Source organism: Sorex fumeus, unplaced genomic scaffold, assembly GCF_029834395.1.
Source record: "Sorex fumeus unplaced genomic scaffold, SorFum_2.1 ptg000028l, whole genome shotgun sequence".
Lineage (NCBI taxonomy): Eukaryota > Metazoa > Chordata > Mammalia > Eulipotyphla > Soricidae > Sorex > Sorex fumeus.
Window position 1 is genome coordinate 3,029,148 of NW_026606085.1, and position 25,569 is coordinate 3,054,716.

A 25,569-nucleotide genomic window follows, 5' to 3' on the forward strand; every position below is an offset into this window, starting at 1 on the left:
GAGAGTCACCAAATTAGTAAAACTTTAAAGAAATCCTGTGAGGGTCAGAGAAAGACGTAGTCCAAGCCATCAGGAAGGATGGCTGAGCACAGAGCCAAGAGCAGCCCCTCGGTATTACTGGATGTGACCCAAAATCCCCAAATTTTAAAGGGCTAATTAACTTGAGAGCAAAAGAACAGAGATGGGATTCTTAGCAAGAAAAAAAGGAGCCATGGTGCCTAAACATTGAAAGGGAGAAGAAAAATCGAAGTCTGTCCAAGAAGAAACTGATAATAAAATTAATAGGATATGGATCCTCCACTTCTAATCTTCTAATCTTCAGTAAAGTTCAAGTTCTAATGAATGTTTGACTTCTCTTGGGGGAAATGAACCTGCTGAGTTCTGTAACAAGGTTAGCAAGAAGTCACTGTCACTGTCCTCCCGTTGTTCATCGATTTGCTCGAGTGGGCCCAGTAACGTCTCCATTGTGAGACTTGTTACTGTGTTTGGCATATTGAACACACCACAGGTAGCTTGCCAGGCCTTGCTGTGTGGGCAAGATACTCTCGGTAGCTTGCCGGGCTCTCCAAGAGGGACGGAGGAATCGAAACTGGCTCGCCCGGGCTGGCTGCGTGCAAGGTAAATGCCCTACTGCTTTGCTATCGCTCCAGCCCAAGGCAAGAAGTAAATGAGGAAATAAAATATTGGAACACAGAAATCAAAAGTTGAGGGGCCAGGTGATAGTCAGGTTTAAGATGAAAAAGATAACATGGGGACTAGGGAGAGAGCTCAAATAGCATTTGCTTTTCATGCAGGAGCCTAAGATTTCATCTCTAACACTATATATCTCCCAAAGCACCATAGACCCAAAAGGCAAAATAAGATATAAATAGTGAAAGTATTAATCAATTTGAACTTGAGCGAAAAAAAAATAAAAGCACTGAGAGCACACTGCAATTGTAATTAACACTAAGGAAAGAAGTCAAAGAACTAATGTTTGATTTCAAGAAACAGAGTTATCGGGAAGGATATATACAAATATAGTCAATGGTTTATTTGCACAGCCTTTTTCTTAAGCCAAGGGTATAAGCCTGGGGGAAATACATATTGTGGTACAGAATAAACCAAATTTGTGGGTTTGGGTTGTCACCAATTTAAGCCAGGTAGCTAGTACAAACCTTGAATATGTGATCCACAATAGAAGGTACATAGGTAAAGGAAAAAGGGACAGGAAAAGAAAGGACTGAGACAACTTTTATGATTTAACTCAGCATGTTGAAGCATCTCAATGAATAGTTCATAACAGTACCTAACCCCTTTTTACTGTTTGAAAATCAGTAGAACAGAGGTCTGTTCATTCATTTGATCTGAAAACTTGAGGCACAAATTATGAACAATTGGTAAGTATGACCATCTCTGTCATAGAAATCTTCCTATTTGGCTGATTATTCTATACAATGAACACTCTGATGTCTGAGGAGGTGAGAGCTCCGACTAAAAGTCTTCTGACATTCTTGGCATTCATAAGGTTTCTCTCCAGTGTGAATTCTTTGATGTATGATAAGTTGGGAATGCTGGCTGAATGTTTTCTCACATTCATTACATTCATAAGGTTTCTCTCCAACATGAATTTTCTGGTGGAGAAGCAGCTCAGAATTATCCCAAAATGTTCTTGCGCATTCATTACACTGGTGAGGCTTCTCTCCAGTGTGAATTCTTTGATGAACAATAAGGTGGGAGGTCCGCCGAAAACCCTTTCCACACTCAAAGCATTCGTAAGGTTTCTCTCCAGTGTGGATTCTCTCATGCCTAAGAAGTTCTGAGTTCCCTCTAAAGGCCTTCCCACACTCCTTACATACATATGGTTTCTCACCAGTATGAATTCTAATATGCCTAATGATCTCACAGTTCTGGCCAAATGTTTTCCCACATTCATTACATTCATAGGGTTTGTCCCCTGTATGTATTCTTTGATGCCGAATAAGCTCAGAACTCTGACCGAAACCTTTCCCACAATCACTACACAGATAAGGTTTTTCTCCAGTGTGGATTTTCTGGTGTCTGATAAGGCCTGAGCTATGCCTGAAGGCTTTGCCACACTCATTGCATTCATGATATCTTTCTTCAGTGTGAGTTCTCTGATGCTGAATAAGTTGTGAGCTAACCCTAAATGTTTTCCCACATTCATTACATTCATATGGTTTTTCTCCAGTGTGTATTCTCTGGTGTAGAATAAGGGCTGAATTCTGACTAAAAGCTTTACCACATTCTTCACATTTATAAGGTCTCTCCCCAGTATGAATTCTATGATGGTGAATAAGATGTGAACTTTGAATGAAAGCCTTTCCACACTCATTACAAGCAAAGGGTTTCTCCCCAGCATGAATTCTCAGATGCCGTCGAAGGCTTGAGTTAGTTCCAAATGTTTTGCCACATTCCTTGCATTCAAAGGGTTTCTCTCCACTATGAACTCGCATATGCTGGATAAGATGTGAGTTCTGATTGAAGGCTTTCCCACATTCTTTACAAGTGTGAGGCTTTTCTCCCATTGAACATCTCTGTGTTTTGTTAGGTTCTGAATTCTCTATGAAATTTTGACCAGAAGTAGCAAACATATTAATCGCCTTCACTGTGGTCTCTCCCTCAAATGTGACCAGATCTTGTCTGAGACTGCAGGCTCTCTCAGTTTCATTATTCTCCCCATCTTTTTCACTTAAAGGTGATTTCTTAAAGACAATCAATCCTGATACAAAGTCTCTCTTCTGAGAAGACATGTGTTCTATAATCTCTTCTGTGGACTCTCTCAAATGTCCCTCCATCATGTCTTTTTCACACGTTGCTCCAAAATCATGACACTGGTAAACAATCTTTGGATTTTTTCCTAGTGTTGTATCACATGGCTCAAATTCTTCAGAAATTTCTTTCTTGGGAATTACTCCCTTGTTCTCAGTCGCCATCTCACAATCTGAAATGGAAAAGGATACATATGTAAAGATGCCAAATCACATTTAAATAAAGCTAATGCTAGAGGAGTATGAAACTTTGACATGGTTCTGACAGTGCTCAAAAATAGTCTTGAAGAAGCCAGAATGATAGTACAGTGGGTAGGGCTTTTGCTTTGCATGTGGCCAATCCAGATTCAATACCCAGTACCACCACAAGTAATTCCTGAGTGCAGAACTAGGAGTAATCCATGGGCATTGCTGGGTGTGGCCCAAAGACAAAATCTTTCGCAAAAAAGTCTTTAATGGACCAGAAAAATAATACAGCACATAAGACACTTGATTTGCACAATCAACCCAGATTTGGTCTCCTGCACTGCATGTGATCCCCTGAGCACCACCAAAAGTGATTCCAGATCACAAAGCCAGGAGTGAGCACAGCTGGGTGTGATCCAAAAACAAAACAAAAAAATACCCTTGACATCTAGTGAAATATAAGACACTGTTGACGATATGACATTTAAGATTATGATGGACATGCTAAATAGCAGATGTTGGCTGAAAAGAGTAAGAGAAAATATCAGAGAAAAAGATTTAAGGAAAGTAACAGAAAACAGATGGTAAAGAAATGCTGAAAAAATTCCAATAACTGTTGAAATTAGAGAGGAAGTAACTACAAAGTGAGTAGCAAGAGAAGTCCAATCCTGTGATGTTCATCAATTCCAAAGATTACAATATATGTGAGGGCTACCCATCAAAAGTTTAATAAGTGAGGGGCCAGAAAGACAGAATTGGTGTTAAAGTACTTGTCTTGCATGTGTCCAACCATGGTTGAGTCCTGTCACAACATATAGTCTCCTGAACACCACCAAGAGTGACCCCTAAGCACAGAGTTAGGAGTAAGCCCTGAGCACAGCCAGGTCTGGCAAAAAAAATGGTGAAAAAAAAGCTTAACATGAGCTATTTAGCTATAATTATCAAAGCTTTAATTATCAAAAAAATACAATTCTACTTTAATTTTCTCATGTCTGTAAATTGTTTCAATGCCCACTTTTCTTCCCGCACTTATTCTGAAATAGCACTTATATCAAAGTCCAAATTTCTACAGATACATAGCCAATTTTCATACTCCATTCAGTTCTATATTATTTCTCCAATCCCAACTGTTCAAATTATTATACCACTATTAAAAGTTATATAGACCAGAAAGATAGTATGGAAGGTAAGATACTTGCCTTGCATATGGTCAAACCAGAATCAAATCCCCATCACTATATATGATCTCCTAAGCACCACAGGGCTCACTCCAGAGCATTAGGGAAAGGAGTAAGCCTGAGCAGCGGGGGAACCCAAACCTACACCTTCAAAAAAAGTTCTAACATGTTAGAAAAAGTTCTATCTCAATCTCTCTTTTCAAATATATTCTCTCATATTTTTCTAAATATAGTTTAACTTTGTAATATTTCCAGACTTATCCTGATGATTATGTCCTTAATAACTTTTTCTTTTATTTTCTAACTGGCTGTTAAATAGATATTGAGGAAAGATGGTGGTTTTTAAACTAATTTTATAATCAGTCCTTTACACAATTTTAATACTTTTATAAACTATATGGCCATTTTTTGTGATCCCTGAACACAAAGCCAGGAGAGGCCCTGAACAGTTCTAGGTATGTTTAAAAAAACTGAAATTTCCTTGAACATTCTATATCAGTATCTTCTCTAACTTCCCCCTGGAATATATACAGGTACTTGGAGGCTAAATTTCTCCATTTTGCTGTAATTTCTGAAAAATACAGATAAGTTGTATCTATATAATAGTATAAGAGTAAGCATCCAGTATAAGGAATTTAGCTATCTTAATCATCAGGGAGATGCAAATCAAAACGAGATATCATCTTATACCACAGAGACTGACACACTTCCTAAGGAACAAAAATGAACAATGCTGACATGGATTCGGGGAGAAAAGGACTCTCATTCATTGTTGGTGGGACTACCGACTAGTCCAGCCTTTTTGGAAAACAATATGGACATTCCTCAAATAGAAACTGAGCTTCCATGTGACCCAGTAATACCACTTCTGGGGATATATCCCAGGTGTGCAAAAAAAGCACAGTAGAAACAATATCTGCACTTGTATGTTTATTGCAGCACTTTTCACAATAGCCAGAATCTGGAAACAACCCAAGCGCCCAACACAGACAACTGAAACTATGACACATCTACACAATGAAATACTATGCAGGTGTTAGGAAAGATAAAAGCACGAAATTTGCTTATAAGTGGATGGGCATGGATAGTATCATGCTAAGTGAAAGGAGTCAGAAAGAGAAGGACAGACATAGAATGACTGCACTCACTTGTGGAATATAAAATAAGACTAATACCCGAGGACAGTGGAGACATGGGCCAGGACTGCTTCACAGTTTGGAAGCCTGCTTCATGTGCTGAGGGAGAAGGCAGCTGGAATAGAGAAGGGACCACTAAATCAATAATGGTTGGACAGATAGCGCAGAATGGGAGATGTATGCTGAAAGTAGACATAGGACCAAATATGATGGCCTCTCAGTATCTGTATTGCAAACCATAATGCCCAAAAGTAGAGAGAGAGGAAGAAGTGCCTGCTACAGAGGCAGTTGGTCGGGTGGGATGGTGGTGGCAGGAGGGATACTGGAGATATTGGTGGTGGAAAATGCACACTGGTGGAAGGATGGGTGTTTGATCACTGCATAACTGAAATTCAATCATGAAAGCTTTGTAACTGTATCTCATGGTGATTCCATTTTTTGATTTTTTTTAAAAAGAATTTAGCTATCTTCTTCATCCATGGTATCATTTGATTTGAGAAATACTGTCATTTGTTATGTTTTGCTTTGTTTTGCTTTGGGGCTACACTCAGGGGTGTTATGATGTACTATTGGCTCTGCATTAAGGGACAACTCCTGGTAGGGCTCAGGGAACCATAAGCAGTGCCAGGGTTGAACCCGAGACAGACAAATGTGAGGCAAAACCCCCCTGTACTATCACTCTGTCACTCTGAGAAATACTGTATTAAATAAATTTCTAACATTCATCCAAGAAGCAACTCCGTAAGCCCGTCTTTCAGTCCCTGTCTACTCCCAAACCTGCTCTGATCCTTTCTTTCACCTTCATTTCTCTTATTGTTACTTCTTTTCCATCATTTAGCTCTTTACAAAGGTAGTAGCCACAGACTCTACACCACACCACAGAAAAGATCACTTGTTCACAGTAAAACAAGATACAGGAGCTGGAAGTCAGGTATGTACTATCCTCAACTTCAAGATCTGGTTTAAAATTAAAATCCAGGAGGGGCAGTAAGATAGATAGTACAGTGGGTAAGGTGATTGCCTTGATTACACAGTATTTCATATGTTTCCCCGAGCACAGCTTGGATTAATTCCTGAGTCTAGGGCCAGGAGTAATCCACCCCTGAGCATTGACAGGAGTGGCCAAAAAAAAAACAAATTAAAATCCAAAAATCTTCCTCAACCAAATATGACCTCTCTGACCATCCTTCTACTATGAAATCTGCCAGTGGCAGAGCAATAATGTCATTAGTTAAAGATTAACTTGTAAGGGCCTTCCCACATACAATTCAAAGCCCACCTTCACTTGGTTGATTTCCCAAAATTATGACCAAATTTTTTTAATTTTTTAATTTTTATAAAGTTGTTCACAATAATTTGTGAACAACATCAACATTTAATATTCAAACACCAATCCCACCACCATTGTACCTTCCCAACACATTTTGAATTGTTTCCACCCCAAATCCCAAATCCCAAATTGTACCCCCAAAGCTTGGTACATCAGTGATGTAGAGTATGAGGGGTCACATGTCCCAGGAATTCCAAAATTTAGAATACGATTATACAGCAGATTTACTCATGGTGAGGCTATGTTGCTCTCTTCCAGGAGCTTTATTTCTCAGTTTCTGAATCAAGACCATTGATGAGATTACATGTTGCCAGAGGCAATTTGGGGATGTGACTGCCAAACCACTGGAAAACTTGGGAGATGGGAGGAAGAGGCCCATTCCAGCTCTGAGTAAGTGTAGCGATTTCAGCCAGGGGTCCCGCATACCTGGGTTTTTCTGCATGTTCCCTCATGGGTGAGGCTGGTCCGAGCCTGTGGGAGCGGTCATGAGCATGGCAGCGGATGGGTTCTGAAGATTTTCGGCTGCCAGGGCTCTGCTGGGGGTGAAGAATGGTGGGGGGGAGGGGGAACAAAACTCAACCCACCCCTCTCCAAGTTGCCCCAGTGAAAACAGCCTGGCATGGGGTCTGGACGTTCTATGTTAATCATGGTCGTATTTTAGGCCTCGTCTTCATATAAAAAACATTGTACTATTCAGCCTCATGCTATGTTCATGCGGGCCTGGCTGCTCCTGACATTCAGAGAAGGTGAATGTGGCCAGAGTTGCTATGGTGACAATGAGACCTTTGACATGTATTTTTTAAAAAAAAACTATTTATACCTTAAACTTGAATTTCCAAACCTAATTGTCTATATTCTTGTTTCTCATCTCTTGAATTTTCTAAATCCACAGTGAGCTGTTTCTGATGATAGAGGACGTTACCTGTGGAAAAGGTAGACCTGTCTTGATCCTCATGAGGTCTTGGAGACAACATTCAGACCGCTATTGGTCGCCACTGTTCAGAACAGGGTCTTGAACTCTGCAACCTGGTGTTTGTTTTTATCAATACACTCTAAGAGAGTAAATCATACTTCAAAAGGTACTTATGCTTAAACAAATGCCCATCTATTAATGTTGGATATCAACCCTAAGTGTTTTAGGCTTCATCAGTGAATTTTCCCTTTTATTCCTCCTAAAGAAGCTTAACAAGCTCTTGCTATCATCCTAATTTAAAGTTTATCTTCAGCGAGCGGCTCTCCAGCACAGCCACGGCCCCAGAAGCACAAGGACTTAATGCAGAACCCGGCAGCTTGGAGCAGAAAAGTGAACGGACTATGCGTTAATCCAGGCCATCATGTCTGTCCGGAGGGGAAAGGGTGTTGCCCCAGTCGCCTTCTCCTCTCTGGAAAGAAAGATGGCGGCCGCATGGGAGCCTTGTGGACAGCAGGTATGAGCCGGGGGAGTGGGGGCGACTAAAACCTCATGGGAAGGGGGCGTTTCGGTCCGCCCTTCACGCCCTACCGAGGCCACCAGTTGCCCCCCACTAGCGGCTCTCCAGCACGGCCACGATTCCAGAGTACAGAAACCAATTTCTTAACTATCTGACTTTCAGTAGAAATACTTCCAGGGTCAATAAGTAAAATAGCAGAAATCCAAAACCAATATTTAATTCTTGAACCCAGCTGTAGAAAGCAAATCACTTCACAATGCTTTTTCAGCATGTCTGATTTGGGGGGGGTAAACTCTAAATAATAGTGGTGAATCTTTTATTGAAACAATGAATCTAATCAAAGCAGATAGAGTGTTAACTAGAATTCATCTGCCCCACAGGGACTGGGAGGGGTGGGGGTGGGGTTTTATTGGGGTTCTTCATGGTAAAAAATAAGTATTGGTAAAGGGAAATGTGTTTGATATTTGCATGACTGAGACCTAAACCTGAAAGCTTTGTAACCTTTCCCACAGTGATTCAATAAATAAATAAATAAAATAAAAAAATAATAATAAAGTGTATTTTCAACCTTTCCTTTGTATTTTATCTCTCATTGTCACAGTTCCCCAAGTCAGTCTTGATTACTTATAAGTCAAAACTTTCTGGTAATTTTGAACTTTGTATTTGTACTTCTTTGTATTTGAAGTGCTATATATTTGTACCTGCTTTTCTATTTCCCCTGTAGCTTTTTTATATTTTACTATAGAGCAATGTTCTTTGGTTAAACACAGAAAGACCATTAATCTTATGCTTCTAATATTTGGGCATTGGTTGACTATGAACTATATCCACTCCTGGGCATAATTACTTGGTCATAAGTACTTGACTCAGGCTTCAGTTGCTGTAGTTCTAACATCCCAAAAGGGAGGTCCCACCATGGAACTGGGATGTACCTGGGGCCAGTGGCAAAGCTACCTGACATCAAAATGGGACATTCTAGAAAGCATGAATGCATGATCTTGACGTAAGCTGTTACAATTTAAGAGACAGGACCCCCATGGGGAAGAACAAACTTAGCTGGCCTAAGGGCTTGGTCTGGAATAAAAGCCTTGCTTGCTCTCAGAGCCCAGAGAATTAAGTGTTAAAAGCCTTGTTTGCTCTCAAAGCCCAGAGAACTAGGTATTGGGATCTTTGTCTCTTACTGTGTTTATACAAACAACTGTAAGTACTGATAACTTATAAAACTATAGGAAAAGATAAAAGCAATGTAGATGTCCCTAGGAAACAGAGTGTCTCCTTGAGTTAATCTCCCCAAGAGAATTTCCTCCACCAAATATTTATTTATGTAAATGATCAGTCACATCTATGTCCTTACCTCAACACCCCTTCAGATGTTCTATAAGTATGCTAGAAGCTCTGCATTAAATGGGCCATTTTCACCATCAGACTGTGGTCCCCCATCTCACTGTCTCTCTGTCTCTGTTGGGGAGGCCTGGGGAGGTGGGGAGGCAGTTCTGGGCCACTGATGCACACATGTCGCAGCAGCAGGCCCCACATTTTATTTTGTGAATTCATAATTATTGTCTAATAAATGAAACCAAAAGAAGTGTGCTGCCTAAATGAAATTCCACATAGAAAGCTACATAAAGCCCTGAAAATTACTTAGAAAAGAAACTGTAGTATATGTACACAATGGAATATTACTTAACTATAACAAAAGAAGGAATCATGCAATTTTCTGCTACATGGATAAAACCAAAGGGTCTCATATTGAGAGTAGTCAGAAGAGAAAGGAAAGATACGGAATGATCTATCTCATACATGGGATATAAAGGGAAAACATTAAGGGAATTACTATGGCCAAAGTCAACAGAACCTGAGAACTTCTCCATAGAACTGAGTTTTCCAAGAGCAGGGAGTAAGGGTCGGGGTGGAGAGTGGACAGAATGGGACCTGGGACAATGCTGGAAGGAAGCGGTCACTGGTAGAGGATGTGGTGTTGGAATGTTGTTATGTTTAAAATCCTATCATGAATAGTATTACAAATCATGTCCCTGTCCCTGTCCTCCCGTTGATCATCGATTTGCTCAAGCGGGCCCAGTAATGTCTCCATCGTGAGACTTTGTTGTTACTGTGTCTGGCATATCGAGTACGTCACGGGGAGCTTGCCAGGCTCTGCCGTGCGGGCGAGATGCTCTCGGTAGCTTGCCGGGCTCTCCGAGAGGGGCGGAGGAATCGAACTCGGGTCGGCCATGTTGGCTGCGTGCAAGGCAAACGCCTTACCCGCTGTGCTATCGCTCCTCAAATTTTATTTAAAAAATCACTTGGTAGATCTAACAAGCATAAAAAATTATGTATCATTATGTATCATTTAAAATTTTTACTTGGTGGTGGTGGTAGAGGTCAAACACAGATACTTACACATGGGAAGGAATGTGATAGATGAATGATTCTTTTCTGGTGCATTGGGTGGGGCCTGGAGTCACACCCAGAGGATGATACTCAGGTTCTGGCAGTGCTTGGGGGACAATGTGCAGTGCTGAGGATCAAACGGCGATAGGTTGCACACAAAGCAAATACTTTACCTCCTGTACTATACCTTGGACCCTAGATGATTTTTAAAATTTTTGTATTGATTAAGGGTCTGTGATTTACAATACTGCTAATGGCATGATGGTTTCCCATGTGCAGAATCCCAATACAACACCTATTACTAGTGTATTCACCCTACCCCTAGGACCTCGTTGTCTCTCCCTTTCAACCAGCCCCCTCCCCCAACTCAGTTGTTTGGATCAATTCTCCTATTGTGTTCCCTTTGGCCCTTTGATGCTACCTTACTGTGTATCTTTAAATGCCACACATGAGATATCATTCTGTGTCTATTCCTTTCCTTCTAACTGACTTCACTTAGATGATTTTTTTTTCTGGGCCACACCTGGCAGTGTTCAGGGGTCACTCCTGATAGGGCTCAGGGGGACCATGTGGAGTGCTGAGATAAAACTCATGTCAGCTGTGTGCAAAGCAAGCTCCTTACCTGCTGTACTATCACTCCACTCCCAGATATATGATTCTTAAATAATGGTCTTAACATGTTTTGTTTTCCTTTTGCTACTAAATACACAGTTTTATCTGGGCGGCATGTATGGGTATAGATTGTGAAGACCATTTATATAAGAATATGAAGAGCCAGAAACGAGAATAAGAAATTTTAAGCAAAGGCAGATATATTAATCTCAAGGGATATTAGCAGGTACACGGATGGATCTTTATAGGATAAAAAGTTAAATAAACTTTAATATATATTTAATAAAAGTTAAATGTGCTTTGATTTAGCAAACTATAATCTGTCACTGTCCCTGTCCTCCCATTGTTCATCAATTTGCTTGAGCGGGCCCAGTAATGTCTCCATTGTGACACTTGTTACTGTGCTTGGCATATCAAATACGTCACAGGTAGCTTGCCCGGCTTTGCCATGTGGGCGAGATACTCTCGGTAGCTTGCTGGGCTCTCCCAGAGGGGCAGAGGAATCGAACCCGGCTCGGCCAGGCCAGCCACGCGCAAGGCAAATGCCCTACCTCTGTGCTATCGCTCCAGCCCAGCGAACTGTAATAAACGTTTTAAATTTTTTAGATGGCATGGTCATCTATAAAATTAAAAAATAAAATTAGGGGAAAAGATACCACAAAAGAACCAGTGGAAAAAGTTGAGAAGAAGCTGTCCTCCCAGGGCTGGAACGACAGTACAGCAGGTAGGGCGTTTCCCTTGCACGAGGCCGACCTGGGTTCTGTCCCCGGCATCCCATATACCAGCATCCCATCCCCCAAGCAAGGCCAGGAGAAATTCCTGAGTGCAGAGCCAGGAGTAACCCCTGAGCATCACTGGATATGACCCAAAAAGAAAAAAAAATCCATCCCCCAGCTGAGAAACTGGATATCTCAGTTTCCCCAAATATCACCAAATCTCCCCTAAACTGAAAAAGCAGATGACATCATCAATACTGTGATAAACTACAGAGATGAATGTAACAAGGAGAAGAAATTCTCAGTTGGAAATAGAAGAAAACTGTTGGCAGCATCAGCTCAGTGATGTCTTCATTCAGTTATCTTCAAGAAAAGAATTACCAGAATACTATGAATTAATCAGGAAGTCAGTGGATTTCAAAAAAAATAAAGAAAAGAATCCGTAATCACAATTACCAGAGCTTGGCTTACTTGGAAAGACCTCATACTCTTTTGTCACAAAGCCCAGACGTTTAATTTGGAGGGATCCCAGATCGATGAAGACTGCATTGTCCTATGCGACAATATGAATGTTTAAGAGTGCGCAGCAGGAGGGGAGTAGAACCAGACCATGGCACCGAGGATGAGGAGGATGAGGATGAAGAGGAGAAGCATTTAGTTCTTGTGGAATTATCAGGAATTACTGATTTAGATTTTCTTTCAAAATGTGAAAATAAATGCAAGATTCTGGTGAGTCTTCTATTTGGAGATGGGCACAGAACTTAATGTAAGAGTGAGCAGGGCATCTTTGGCGTCATGTAAGCTCTTTCACAGGCCATGATCCAGAAACTCAGAAATAAATCTCGAAAGAGATCTACAAGTGGTAGAATACTTCCAGATCCTGAACAAGGTTCCTCCTGGGGCAACCCGGAGGGGGTGAGGGTGAGCCCTTGCGCCCGCACAAACAGAGCCCTAGCAGCCAAAAACCTACACACTCCACAACTGCCAACATACTCCTGGACAGACCTGCTTGGACAAGCCTCATCCAGAAATTAATTTGTTGAAACAACACAGATATGCGGTTTTTGTGACTGAAATCTCCAGCTCTCACGGGGTCAGGAATGGGCTACCTTCTCCCTTCCCCCTTGTACCTCCAGAAGCCCAGCAGTCATGCACATGCCTCAAAACCATCAGTCAGTTAAACTGTATCACCCTGTTAGAAATTTTGAATATCCTGGAGTGTGCTGCATGATTTCAGCCATGCAACAACTCAAACTCTACAACACTGAAAAACCAGGAGTAGCATACCAGATTGGATAGGAGGCAATGCAATGTAATGTAGAAGGCAACCAATCTTGATTAACATAATGTAAACACAGAAGGCTTAACTCGTAATGTATTATGAGTCTCTTATACAAGTGCCTAAGGGCTCCATAGTGAGATACAACAATCTTCACTGACTTTCTTCTAAGAAAATATTTTTGTCAATAAAATTAAATAAAAATAAATAAAATTTTTAAAAAGGGAAAAAAGAAAACATTTTTGATCATCCTTTTAGCAATATAAAATAAATTATTGAGGGCCTGCTATGGGGACAGGCTCAAGGGTATTTGGGAAAATTGGAAATAATGGTGGTGGAAGCCGCAATACTGGTATTGGAATATTGAATATAACTAATGACTTAATAAAGTTATTTAAAAAAAAGAGTGCACAGCAGAAAATTGCCAAAGACATGAGGATAAAAACAATGAAGAGGAGGAACAGGAAAATGAAGAGTCAGATTTGGAGGCAACATTTGTTAAGGTGAAAATCAAGCTCATTAAGACAGAGAAGACAGGCAGGAACAAAGAAAAAGGACTCGTAAAGGCCAAATTGAGAAAAAGCAAAACGTATAGTTAGCAATTTTGGCAATGATGCAGAGCAGAATGAAAATGAACAAACAGAATTATGTGGAAGTGACACTCATAAATAAATCTAGGAAGAGAACAACATGCTGCAGAGATGTCTCCTCACCCAGCACCACGCTGACTTCATATGTATATCTCAAGTGTGTACACTGGGGCAAGTGGGAGAGGGGGGTCCCCCCACCTGCCCCAACAGATCCCTGGTGGTCGCAAACTTCCAGAACCCAATGGCCACCATGCTCATGGCCAATCTTCACAGGCTCGGGACGAGCCCCCTACACTTGAGAATGTATCAGCTGAAAAACCCAGATATACAGGTTCTGTGACTGAAATCTCCAGGCTCACACAGTCAGGAATGAGTGCCCTCCCCCATCTCCCTGTGCTTCCAGGTCCCTGGATGTCAAACACACAAACTGTCTCTGGGTGCCATATAAGCTCATTATCGGCCATGATCCAAAGACTCACAAATAAGCCTCAGAAGAGAGCAACGCCCTGCAGAGATGCCTCCAAACCACAAAATTCTAGTTAAAAATCTAACTCCAGCTCTAGCATCCTGCTTAAAATTTTAGAATTCCAGGAGCACATGGCTGCTTTTGCGGCCACCACTGATATACCAAGGTAACATACCACATTTGATGGAGTGTAAGATAGATATCAATGGATCTTGATCTATATACACACACACAAACACACACGCGCGCGCACACACACACACTCAAGGCTCAACCTGTAACAACATGTTAGTGATCTCTTATACCAGGGCTTAATGGCCCCTGGTGAGATACAACAATTTTCACACACTTTCCTCTAAGGAAACATTTTTGGATCATTTTCAATCATTATTCATAACAAGCAATACAAAGTAAATTATTTAGCATCTACCTCTGGGGTGGGCTTGGGTAGTGGTGGGAAAATTCGAAATAATGGTGGTGGGAAGTTGTAATGGTTGGGGGATTGGTGTTGAAATATTGAATGTAATAAATTATTATGAAACTTAATTAATTCAAAAGAAATATATGGAACTGATGATCAGTGATTAATATAGACCTATTTTCCTTAAGAGAACTGAATTCCTTCCTGCCCTCCCTCATTTTCATTCAGTAGGTTCTTTTATCATAGATAGGGACACTGGGTTGCTTCTTTTATCATCACGTACCAACTAGCTTTAGAATAATGCTAGACAAACATATAACATGGAGTAAAATGCATACACACAAATATTTGTAACATTTATTTATTACAAATTTGTCTCAAAGATGAAAATAAGAAATAAAAAAGCTTTTGATGGAAAACAGGTAGTATATTTCTATGGGTTGATCTTATTTGGTAATAATTTGATTGTGCCTGGTTCTATCATTTGTTCAAATGAAAAGATTTTGAGTTTTCTTTTTTGTAGCACTGATAACCAGAAGAAGCCATTAAAAGTCACTGGTTATTTTTCATTAGGCAATTTTCAAGTTTCTATTTGATCAGTATTGGTTTTTCAATACTGTGGTACACAGAAATTATTTTAATAGGTGACAAATATACAGCAGTTAGACTTCAATTGCATATACATTTTTCCATTTTAAGTACTACCATCTGAAAAACTTTTTTTTGGGGGGGGGGGGGGTCACACCCGGCAATGCACACAGGTTACTCCTGGCTCTGCACTCAGAATTACTCCTGGCGGTGCTCAGGGGACCATATGGGATGCTGGGAATCGAACCCGGGTTGGCCGCGTGCAAGGCAAACACGCTACCCGCTGTGCTATCGCTCCAGCCCCTGAAAAACTTTTTGAACTGTATAAGACTTATGTCTATTGTAAATACTGCTCAGCTTTTTTGCTCTTGATTTTATTTGGTGGGGGGATCACACCCCGCGATGCTCAGGGGTTATTCCTGGTTCTGCACTCAGGAATCACTCCTGGCGGTGCTTGGGGGACCATATAGGATGCCAGAGATCGAACCCAGGTCAGCCGCGTGCAAGGCAACCGCCCTACCCGCTGTGCTATCGCTCTGGCCCCTTGTTCTTGATTTTAAAAACACTTGTTAAAAATGCTACTGAATATTGCAATCTATGGTAGCATGATAGCACGGTCCTCCCGTTGTTCATTGATTTGCTCCAGCGGGCCCAGTAACATCTCCATCCTGAGACCTGCTGTTACTGTGTTTGGCATATTGAATACGTGGCCTGCCAGGCTTTGCCCTGCAGGCGAGATACTCTCGGTAGCTTGCCGGGCTCTCCGAGAAGGGTGGAGGAATCCAACCCGACTCAGCCACACCTGCTGCACACAAAGCAAACGCCCTACCACTGTGCTATCGCTCCAGCCCCATTGCAATCTATATAGTGTATTAAATAGCTTTTGTTGTCTACCTGATCTCCTATGTTACAATGTGTGCTGTCTTCTCCTCCCTACTTAATTTTGCTTTCTTTGCACAATGTTTATGGTAGCAAGTCATAAACTGAAAGCAAATAAAATTTTAGTTAAAAATTTAAAATAGGGGCTGGAGCAATAGCATAGTGGGTAGGGTGTTTGCCTTGCACGCGACTAACCCGGGTTTGATTCCCAGCATCCCATATGGTCCCCCGAGCACCGCCAGGGGTAATTCCTGAGTGCAGAGCCAGGAGTAATCCCTGTGCATCGCTCAGTATGACCCAAAAAGCAAAATAAATAAATAAAATTTAAAAACATAAAAATTTAAAATAAAAAAATAAAAATAATTCTGGCCTAGAGCTGGTTAATTTATTTAAATAAAATACTCAATTCCAGGTCCCATATCAGCCTCCCAGAATAAGTAGAATCAGAATCTCGCAGGATAGAGCAAGTGATCTAGTTTGGGGTGTTTTTCTATTTTGTTTTAGGATCACCAGTGGTGCTTGGGGAAGTCAATCCCACTGTGCTTGGGGAACCATGTGGTGCCAGAGATTGAAACTCAGCCTCCATTATGCATAGTATGTATTCAGCCCATTGAGTGATCTGTTTGTCCTTTGATCTAGGTTGTTTTATGCGGGGGAGGGAAGAAGAATGGGGCTCAATAGTGCTCAGGGACCCGGGAGGTTATACGTGATATAAGGATACAACCCAGAGTTGTGGCAGTAGTCACAAGTTAAGAGACTTAACCTTTGTGGAGCACCAAATAAAGGGTGTTTGGAGGATCCTCCCAGGAGGGGAGATGCATGTCGAACGTGTTTGCCACTCAATGCCTCTTTTGCAGACCACAACACCCAAAAGAAGAGAGAGAACACAAGGGATTTCCCTGCCACAGAGGCAGGGTGGGATGGGGGAGATGGGGGTGGGGGGGATATTATCCATGGTGGTGGAAAATGGGCACTGGTGGAGGGATGGGTATTTGGTCATTGTATAATAGAAACCCAAGCACAAAAAATTGTAAATCTACAACTGTACCTTATGGTGTTTCACTAATTAAAAAAATGGAAAAAAATTAGTCAAAAAGAGAGAGACAGACATAGAAGGACTGCATTCATTTGTGGAATATAAAGTAACATAATATGAGACTAACACCTAAGGACAGTAGAGATAAGGGCCAGGAGGATCGCTGCATGGTTTGGAAGGCAGCCTCACGTGCTGGGGGAAAAGCAGTTGGGATGGAGAAGGGACAATGATGGTTGGAGGAATCTCTCGGGATGGGAGATACATGCTGAAAGTAGACTAAGGACCAAACATGATGGCCTCTTAGTATCTGTATTGCAAACCATAATGCCTGCAAGTAGAGAGAAAGTAAGAAGGGATGTACCTGCCCCAGAGGCAGGGGGCGAGTTGGGCTGGGGGTGGCGGAAGGGATACTGGGAACACTGTGATAGAAAATGTGCCCTCGTGGAAGGATAGGTGCTCGATCGTCGTAGGACTGAAATTTTTATTTATTTGATTTTATTTTACTGCTTTGGGGTTGCACTCAGCAATACTAAGGGGTTACTCCTGGCTCTGAGCTCATAAGGTTACTGCTGGCTCTGCACTCATGAATTACTCCTGGAGGTGCTTGGGGGACCATAAAGGATGGCAGTGATTGAACCCAAGTCGGCCTCATGCAAGGAAAACACTCACTACCAGCTGTACTATCGTTCCAGCCCCATATGACTGAAACTTAATTATGAAATTTTGTAACTGTATCTTATGGTGATTCAACTAAAACATAAATAAAAAGAATTAACTGAAAAAAAAAAAGAAAGACTTAACCTTCTTAACCCTTTTACTATCTCTCCAGCCCTTGGGATCTGATTTTTTGAGGGGGGGGAGGCAGGAGGAGGAAAGAGCACACCCGGAGGTACTAAAGATTTACTCCTGGCTCTGCACTGAAGGATCACTCCTGGCAGGGTTCAGGGCACTATGTGGGTGCTGGGGATCAAAGCAAAGCCAGCAGTATACAAGGCAAGCACCCTACCTGCTGAACTATTGCTCGGGTCCAGAGATCTGTATTTTTAATGAGTAGCCAGGTGATAGTGACACCCTTTTCGAAAACCATTGTATTAAACAATCCTAATGTCTTTGACTATCGCCCTCTTAAGCTGGTGTATACATCTCCACCAAGGTCTGATCTACCATGTAGATTAACAGACATATGAAGCCGCAGAATAATAGATACACTGTCAGGGGCTGAAGCACAGCACAGCAGGTCGGGCGTTTGCCTTGCACACGGCCGGCCTGGGTTCAATTCCTCGACATCCCATATGGTCCTCCAGCACCGCCAAGGTTGATTCCGGAGTGCAGAGCCAGGAGTAACCCCTGAGCAATGCTGGGTGCGAACCCCCCAAAAAAACAGATACACTGTCAGTTCTTGCCGATTTCTTTTTTTTTCTACTTTCCATCTGGACTGTCCTTTACCTGCCCTAAACTTCCAAGAGCAGAAAGGCAGATATAAACCAGCAGATGCCCTTTCCTAATTAAAAAGTACATTTATTTCCATTACACTTTCACACTGACTGCAGATACTGTGATAAGACCTGAGTTTGCCCAAATTGCTTAAAACAATAATCCCTGTGATAGCATTTATCATCTATTCCTTTAAACTCATCTGGCAAAAATCATTGTGTCGGGGGAGGGAAGCTACGACAATGGAGGAGGGATGTGGACCCTCTGGAGAAGGAGGGGGAAGACGGTAAATGTCATGCATGAAACTATACGAGTAACAGTATTATGAAACAGTGCCTAAAAGGGGAAAAAAGTGCATGCCATGAGGCAAGATTCGACGTAGGAGGGAAACTGGGGACACTTTAAGAGGACAGTGGACACTGGTGAAGGGACTGATGCTGGAACACTATATGTACAAAACTCAATCATGAAGAACTTTGTAAATCACAATTCATCAATAAAAATAATTAAAACGTTTAAAAAACAAGAATTTCAGAGGGCTGCAGCGATACTTCAGCAGATAAGGCACTGGCCTTTCACACAGCTGATCCAGGTTGATTCCTGGCACCCCATATGATCCTTGAGCCAGGAGTAAGCTCTAAGCAGCACCAGGTGTAGTCCCAAACCAATAAACCAATGTATAAATAGTCTCCAAGAGTGCCAGGAAAATAGTTAAAGCAGCAGAATACACACTTCACATGTACAAGGCTCAGAGTTCAATATTTCACACCACGTGCCCTACACCCCATCCTTGTACCACCAGATATAACCCCATTATTATAAAAATAAAATAAAAATAGATAGATAAAAAGTTTCCAGTAATTACTTATTTCTTCAAAAATTTCTCCCTTTGTGTGTGGTATCAAGGCTTTTCTACTCCAGAATAATGCTTTCACAATACAATTAAGGCATGGAAAAAACTATTTTATAACTATTTTATAAAAGAGGAAAAAAGCATATGTGAAAAAGGAAATGTGAAAAGGGAAGCAGATAATGAACACAAGAATACAAAATAAAGTCAAGGCTCTAGAAACTGATTTTAATTCAACAATCTATTTTGTCCACAGATAATATACAAAGTGTGCATCCCCTCTATATATTTGTAGGCATTATCTTATTAAACCCTCACAACTTCCTTAAGAGACAAGCATACAAGAAAGCATCAGTGAAGAGGAATCAGAGCTTCTCAACTTGACTTTTCCAACCCAGTACGCGAGACCCATGCCTGAGAGTCCCAAACTTGCTCAGAAGCTCAGAGCAGGACTGAGCTTCCTCCCCACAGCTCCCTAGTCTTCCAGTAGCCGGCAGTCACACCCACAGACTGCCCCCAGCGCCATCTAATCTCATCAAGGGCCAAGATCCAGGGACCCTGAAATAAAGCTCCCGAAGAGAGTTCCATAGAACGTCTTGGAGCAAGAGGCCGAGACCTCTTTCTTACACTCTAGCCCACCGATGTGCCAAAAGTAGCACACTTTTGTTTGGGTTTACATGCATGTTTGTAATCCCTTATACAAGGGCTCAACTAGCTCCAGGACGAAACACAACAATCTTCGCGCACTTTCTTCTTATGGTGGTGGGAAGTTGCATGGTGGTGAGATTGGTGTTCGAATATTAAATGTAATGACTACTGTGAACAACTTTTTAAAAATAAAAAATAAGGGGAAAAAAAGGAAAAAAACTTAATTTTTTTCCAGTTGCAACACTGACAGCCCCGGAGCAGGCTGGGGATGTGAAAACAAGTGTAGTGGAAGACTGAGTGTATTAAGTACTTGATCATATTAGCCAGGAGACAGTTGAGATGACTGAGATAGAAAAAGTACAAGAAGTAGAGGAAGAGAAAGGAATGAAATGATAATCACAGAAAGGATTAAGAATGTGGTAAGGGGAAAAAAGAATATGAGGAACACACAAAATCCAGGGAATCCTTGAAATTAGGATAGTTTTATTTTGGTTTTGTTTTTTTTTAGAATAGTTTTATTTTTAAATAAAATTTAAAATACACCAACAATATCCTTCACAACTACTAAAATTTATAATAAAAAATCTGGGGCATGTCAATTTACAAATGTGTAGGATGATACAAAGATTTTTTTAAATTATAGTAATGCGGAGTTCATGTCTGTTTCAATCAGCTTAATCAGGACACACAGACAAATCTCAGACCCAAGCAACTTGCCGCAGAAATGGCTCTGGACCTTGCGATAGGCCTTTTTCGCCAGGCCGCTCTAGTTGGGGGCAGGTGCAGTCCGTCCCTCCACCTGCCCTCTAGGACATCCAGCGGCCACCATCTTCTAGAACTGAGCGGAAAGATCCAGGTACGGGTAGCCCAAGCCTCATGGAACAGGGGAGGAGTGGACCCTTCTCCTTCCCCCACCACAATGGGACTGAGTAACACCCACACGGCCACCATCTACTTAAGCTCCCACACGGCCATAATCCAGAGACACACAAACCAATCTCGGACACGAGCAACTTGCAGCAATTTCTCCAGACCCTAATTATTAAAATTTTAGAATTCCTAGAGCATCAGTAGCTCTTGTGGCTGCACAACTTTATATTGTATCCATAATAAGCAATACAAAACACATTGTCTAGCATTGCATTTTCGCAGGTATGAGTGGTGGTGGGATTGGGCTCAAATATCGAACGAAGGTAACCAAAGCAGAGTATGGTGCAAACTGTCTACCACACAGGCAGGGATCAGTGTGGAATGGGAGGGTGGGGGGAGGGGGGATACTGGAGACTTTGGTGGTGGAAAACGTGCACTGGTGAAGGGATGGGTGTTTGATGATTGTATGATCGAAGTTCAAATATGAAAGCTCTGTTACTGTCTGTACCTCACGGTGAATCAATAAAAAGGGGGGGAAGGAGAGAAAAAAAATTTAAATCAGCTTAATCAGTGGCTGAATAAACAGCAGTACTCCTACATAAATATGAATAAATAAATAAAGTTATAGGTTATTTGAGCAAAAGATTTGCAGTGGTCTTGCTCTCTTTGCAGGAAATTTGACCTCATCTAAAAAGGCTCCAAGGGAAAAAACCTAATTGAGTTACACATTTAAAGTAAACCATTCTCCAGGGCCTGAGAGTTACACAGAGGGCAGGGCTCTTACCTTGCATGTGGCCAACCCCAATTCAATCCCTAGCAACCCATTAGGTCTCCCGATCTCTGCCAGGAGTATTCCCTACGCACAGAGCCAGGAGAACTGAGAACTGCCAGGTGTTGTCTAAAATAAATAAACATATAAAAATGCCATTCCCTTTAAAATCAGTTCAGAGCCAGGGAGATGACTCAAAGGGCTGGAGCACATACTTTACATGCAGAAGATCTAGGTTCAATCCATGAAGGTGAACAGGGTTTAGCACTAGGAGTGTGGCCCAAACACCAAAAAGGGAGGAAAAAAAAACCTGGGGGAGGAGGGGCCTCCAAAGCAGTGCCCAGAAGAATGAGGAGCCTGATTCTCAGGTCAACAGTCCAATCAAGGACTCAAGGATGCAATGCTGCTCAAGAAACTATATGATGCTGGTACAGCTAGCAGCATACAAGGTAAGCATTTTATCTCTGTACTATCTCTCTAGCTGGTTCAATGATATTTTAAGAAAATTTGGTGGAATCTTCTGGGAATAGATTTTGCCATTGTGTAAAAACCTCAGGAATATTTTACACACACACACACACACACACACACACATACACACACACACACACACGCACATACACTGTTACCTATAGCTACTGAAGTTACTATTAATGAGAATTAACTGCTTGTGGATAAAGGCAGATACAGCTAAGAAAATCAAGGGAAATAGAGTCAAGGGTCAACAGATTAAGTCAATGTTGAAATCACCTTATCTCCTGACTAACACATATCTCTTATGAGCTCACACATTCACATAATAAGGCAGCTTGAATTGGATTGCTACAGGGGGGAGGAAGGGGAAACTGATACAAACATTATTTTAACCTCTGAAAGGCTAGAATCTATGAATATGTAAGTTTATTACAAGGCCCACCCCCTCTCCAAAGCCTTCACTGATATCAGGAGCAAGAATTCTCTCCCTTAGTAATTTGAACCATCATCTCACTTCTCTTACTACAGTTACCAAGCTATCCTTGGACCATGCAGCAACATAATACATCTCTCTTCCTATTCACTGCTCCCAGGGCTACAGACTAAAAATATTTTATGTGTATAGTATCATTGGGAATTAAACCCAGGGCCTCACATGTGGAAAGCATGCACTCCACTGCAGAGCCACATCCCAGCCAGTGAAAACGTTCCATAGCCCTCCAGACTAGGATCTGTCTCCTTTCTCATCTCCTGTCCCACACTCTTCAGTGACTGCTGGAAACTATGGTGGCCCTAGCCCACCACTGAAAAACCTTCTATTCTTTAAAGTTTCACTGTCCTTGATGAGAATAGGATACTGGGGCTGGAGCGATAGTACAGCAGGTAGGGTGTTTGCCTTGCACATAGCCGACCCAGGTTCAGTCCCGGGAATCTCATATGGTCCTCCAAGCACTGCCAGGAGTGTGACCCAAAAAGTCAAAAAAAGTATGAGGGGCTGGAGCGATAGCACAGCGGGTAGGGCGTTGGCCTTGCGCGCAGCCAACATGGCCGATACAGGTTCGATTCCCAGCACCCCATATGGTCCCCGAGCACTGCCAGGAGTGATTCCTGAGTGCATGAGCCAGGAGTAACCCCTGAGCATCGCCGGGTGTGACCCAAAAAGAAAAAAAAAAAGAATGATATTTATACTCCTTGGAATACCACTGCCCACATCATATACTTAACATCGACAAGACTCAATGAAAGCATATACTACACTATCACTATCACCCCATTGTTCATCCATCTGCTCGAGCAGGTGCCAGTAACGTCTCCATTCATCCCTTTCACTTGCTAGTGTAGCCCAATGGCATATAGGGGGCTCTTTCAGGGTCAGGGGAATGAGGACCATCACTGTTACTATTTTTGGCATATCAAGTACACCACAGGTAGCTTGCCAGGCTCTGCCGAGTGGGTGGGATACTCTTGGTAGCTTGCCAGGCTCTCCATATAAAAAAGCACATACATATATACATATATGTATATATACATATAAAAGTGCATATACAGTCCCCAACAATTCTTCTCACTGATTCTTTTAGTCCTTTTTTGATATTTGCTTTCTTTTCTGTGTTTGTTATGGGGTCCACACCAGGTGATGCTCAAGGGTCATTTGAGGCTCTGCACTCAAGAATCACTTCTAGCAGTGCTTGGGATGCTGGGGATTGAATTCCATCGGCTGCTTGCAAGCCAAGTGCCACACCCACTGTACTATCCCTCCAGCCCTACTTTCTCCTTTAGACCTTAAATAAGACTGATGCTCTATTTATTTTTTTCTATGATATGTAATATATTTTAAGGGTCACGTTGCTTTTAGGCAGCTGTATTTATTTTGGAAGTTCCCGTGCCCAGCACATTTTAAATGCCTGGTCGATACTTGTTAAATGATTTTGTGTAAACGTCTTATCCTCACTTAAAAAAAAAAATCTGATTCCTTTAATAAGTAACTGGATATGGGTATTTAATTCATTTATTTATATCTAAAAAGAACTTAGATGCTATCTCACGGAGTTTTATGTCAATTATCGTTTGTAATCAGAGGTTCTTTCTTCCAATCTGAATGGCATTTTATTCAAGGCATGGTTACCCTCCATCTCTCTCTGGTTCCCACAAAGAAGGCTCTATTAATTCTGCTCAATCCTTAACCAATCCTCAGTAGTCAGTATGCTGCCTGCCGGCACAGGGCGCGACTTGCCACGAGGGCTTTTGGACACGGACTGTGGTCAACGCAGGCACGGAATGCAGGAGAAGAATCACAGCTCCCTGCGGCCCCATGTCGGGACAGCAGAAAGGGGGACCTTGTTTCTCCTGCCGCCCCGGCGGACAGGCGCAGAACCAGAGTCGAACGGGTCCCGGCAATGTCCAGGTCCTCACCCTCAACGTGCAGGGGAGAAACGGCGGCCCCGAGGGGCCACAGAGTCCAAGGTCACACCGCGAACCTGGTCAGCGACAGGCCTGCACGGCGGGTTTTCCGCTCGGCTCTGGAGCTGCGAAGTCGGGAGCCCGGGCGCCCGCCTCCCACCAGCCGGGACGGAACGAGGCTCACCCGGGCCGCCGCCGCCCACGCTCGCTCCGCTCGGGCTCCCGCGCCGCTCCGCCCGCTCGCACGGAACCCGCGGCTGCCGCCTGGGCTTCGCCGGCGAGAGGCACCGGCCGCTTCCGGTACCCGGGCAGCGTCCGACCAATGAGTGCGCGCCGCACTCCGCGGCAACAGGTGGTCAGCGCGCTCGTCCCTCCGGGCCCTGCGTCTTTCGGCTTTGTTGGTTTTTCTTTTCTTTTGTCTTTTCGTCGCTTCAATTTGTGTACTGATCCTAGCGTCAAAGCTCCGCCGCTGGTAAAGAGCTCCCTGATGAGACCCCGTGCACCGGGCGATGCCCACTGCAGTCCGAAGATCACTAACGAGCTGGGTCCTCCGGGTTTCCTAGAAAGGCTCCAGGGATGCACTTCCGCCCTGTGACCAGCCGCTCTGCGCAGTGGTATCGCTCTCCGCGCACTGACCTGAGTTGAACAGACGGGAATTTAAATTTGCCCTCTTGCCACCGCTGGCGTTGAGCGACTGTCAACGCCCCTGCCCCATCCTCTAGCTTGACACTCTTCTCTTCGGGCTCCTTAAGTCTGATAAATACAGACTACTGGATCCCATGCAGAGACGTCAAGTACGGGAATAAAGAGAGGGATCGAGCTCAAAAGGATCCATGTTTGGGCGGAAATATGAAGAACGAGCGAAAACTTCCACAAATTAGAAGATAAATCGACTCAGCCCCTTTTAAAATATTTATTTTGGTCAACGCGGTTTACAAAAATGCCATTGGTTGGGCTTCATACATAAAACGTTGCCCCACCACACCTCCACCAGTGTCCACCTCCCCAAGTATTGTCCCAGTGTTTTCCACCACGCCTACCCCCAAACTCCTACTAAGGACCAGGTCTCAGTTTCTGTTTTCTTCAGGCATTTGTTCCTCATTGTTTTGGATTGG

At 42.6% G+C, this 25,569-nt stretch overlaps 1 protein-coding gene and 1 pseudogene across 2 annotated transcripts; one reads left to right on the forward strand and one right to left on the reverse strand.

Annotated features, from left to right (window-relative positions):
• Positions 1-1,020: 1,020 nt before the first annotated feature.
• Positions 1,021-24,851, reverse strand: ZFP3 (ZFP3 zinc finger protein). 2 transcript variants are annotated; one of them, XM_056115005.1, is made up of 2 exons: positions 24,639-24,851; positions 1,021-2,944 (listed from the first exon to the last, which is right to left on the reverse strand). In XM_056115005.1, the coding sequence occupies exon 2, from the start codon at positions 2,934-2,936 to the stop codon at positions 1,425-1,427; it is 1,512 nt and encodes a 503-aa protein (XP_055970980.1). In that variant the 5' UTR covers positions 2,937-2,944; positions 24,639-24,851; the 3' UTR covers positions 1,021-1,424. The 2 variants fall into 2 exon arrangements, with proteins under 2 accessions (XP_055970980.1, XP_055970979.1); XM_056115004.1 differs by lacking the exon at positions 24,639-24,851 and adding an exon at positions 10,432-10,451.
• Positions 12,026-13,701, forward strand: LOC130024147 (probable global transcription activator SNF2L2; annotated as a pseudogene).
• Positions 24,852-25,569: the final 718 nt, after the last annotated feature.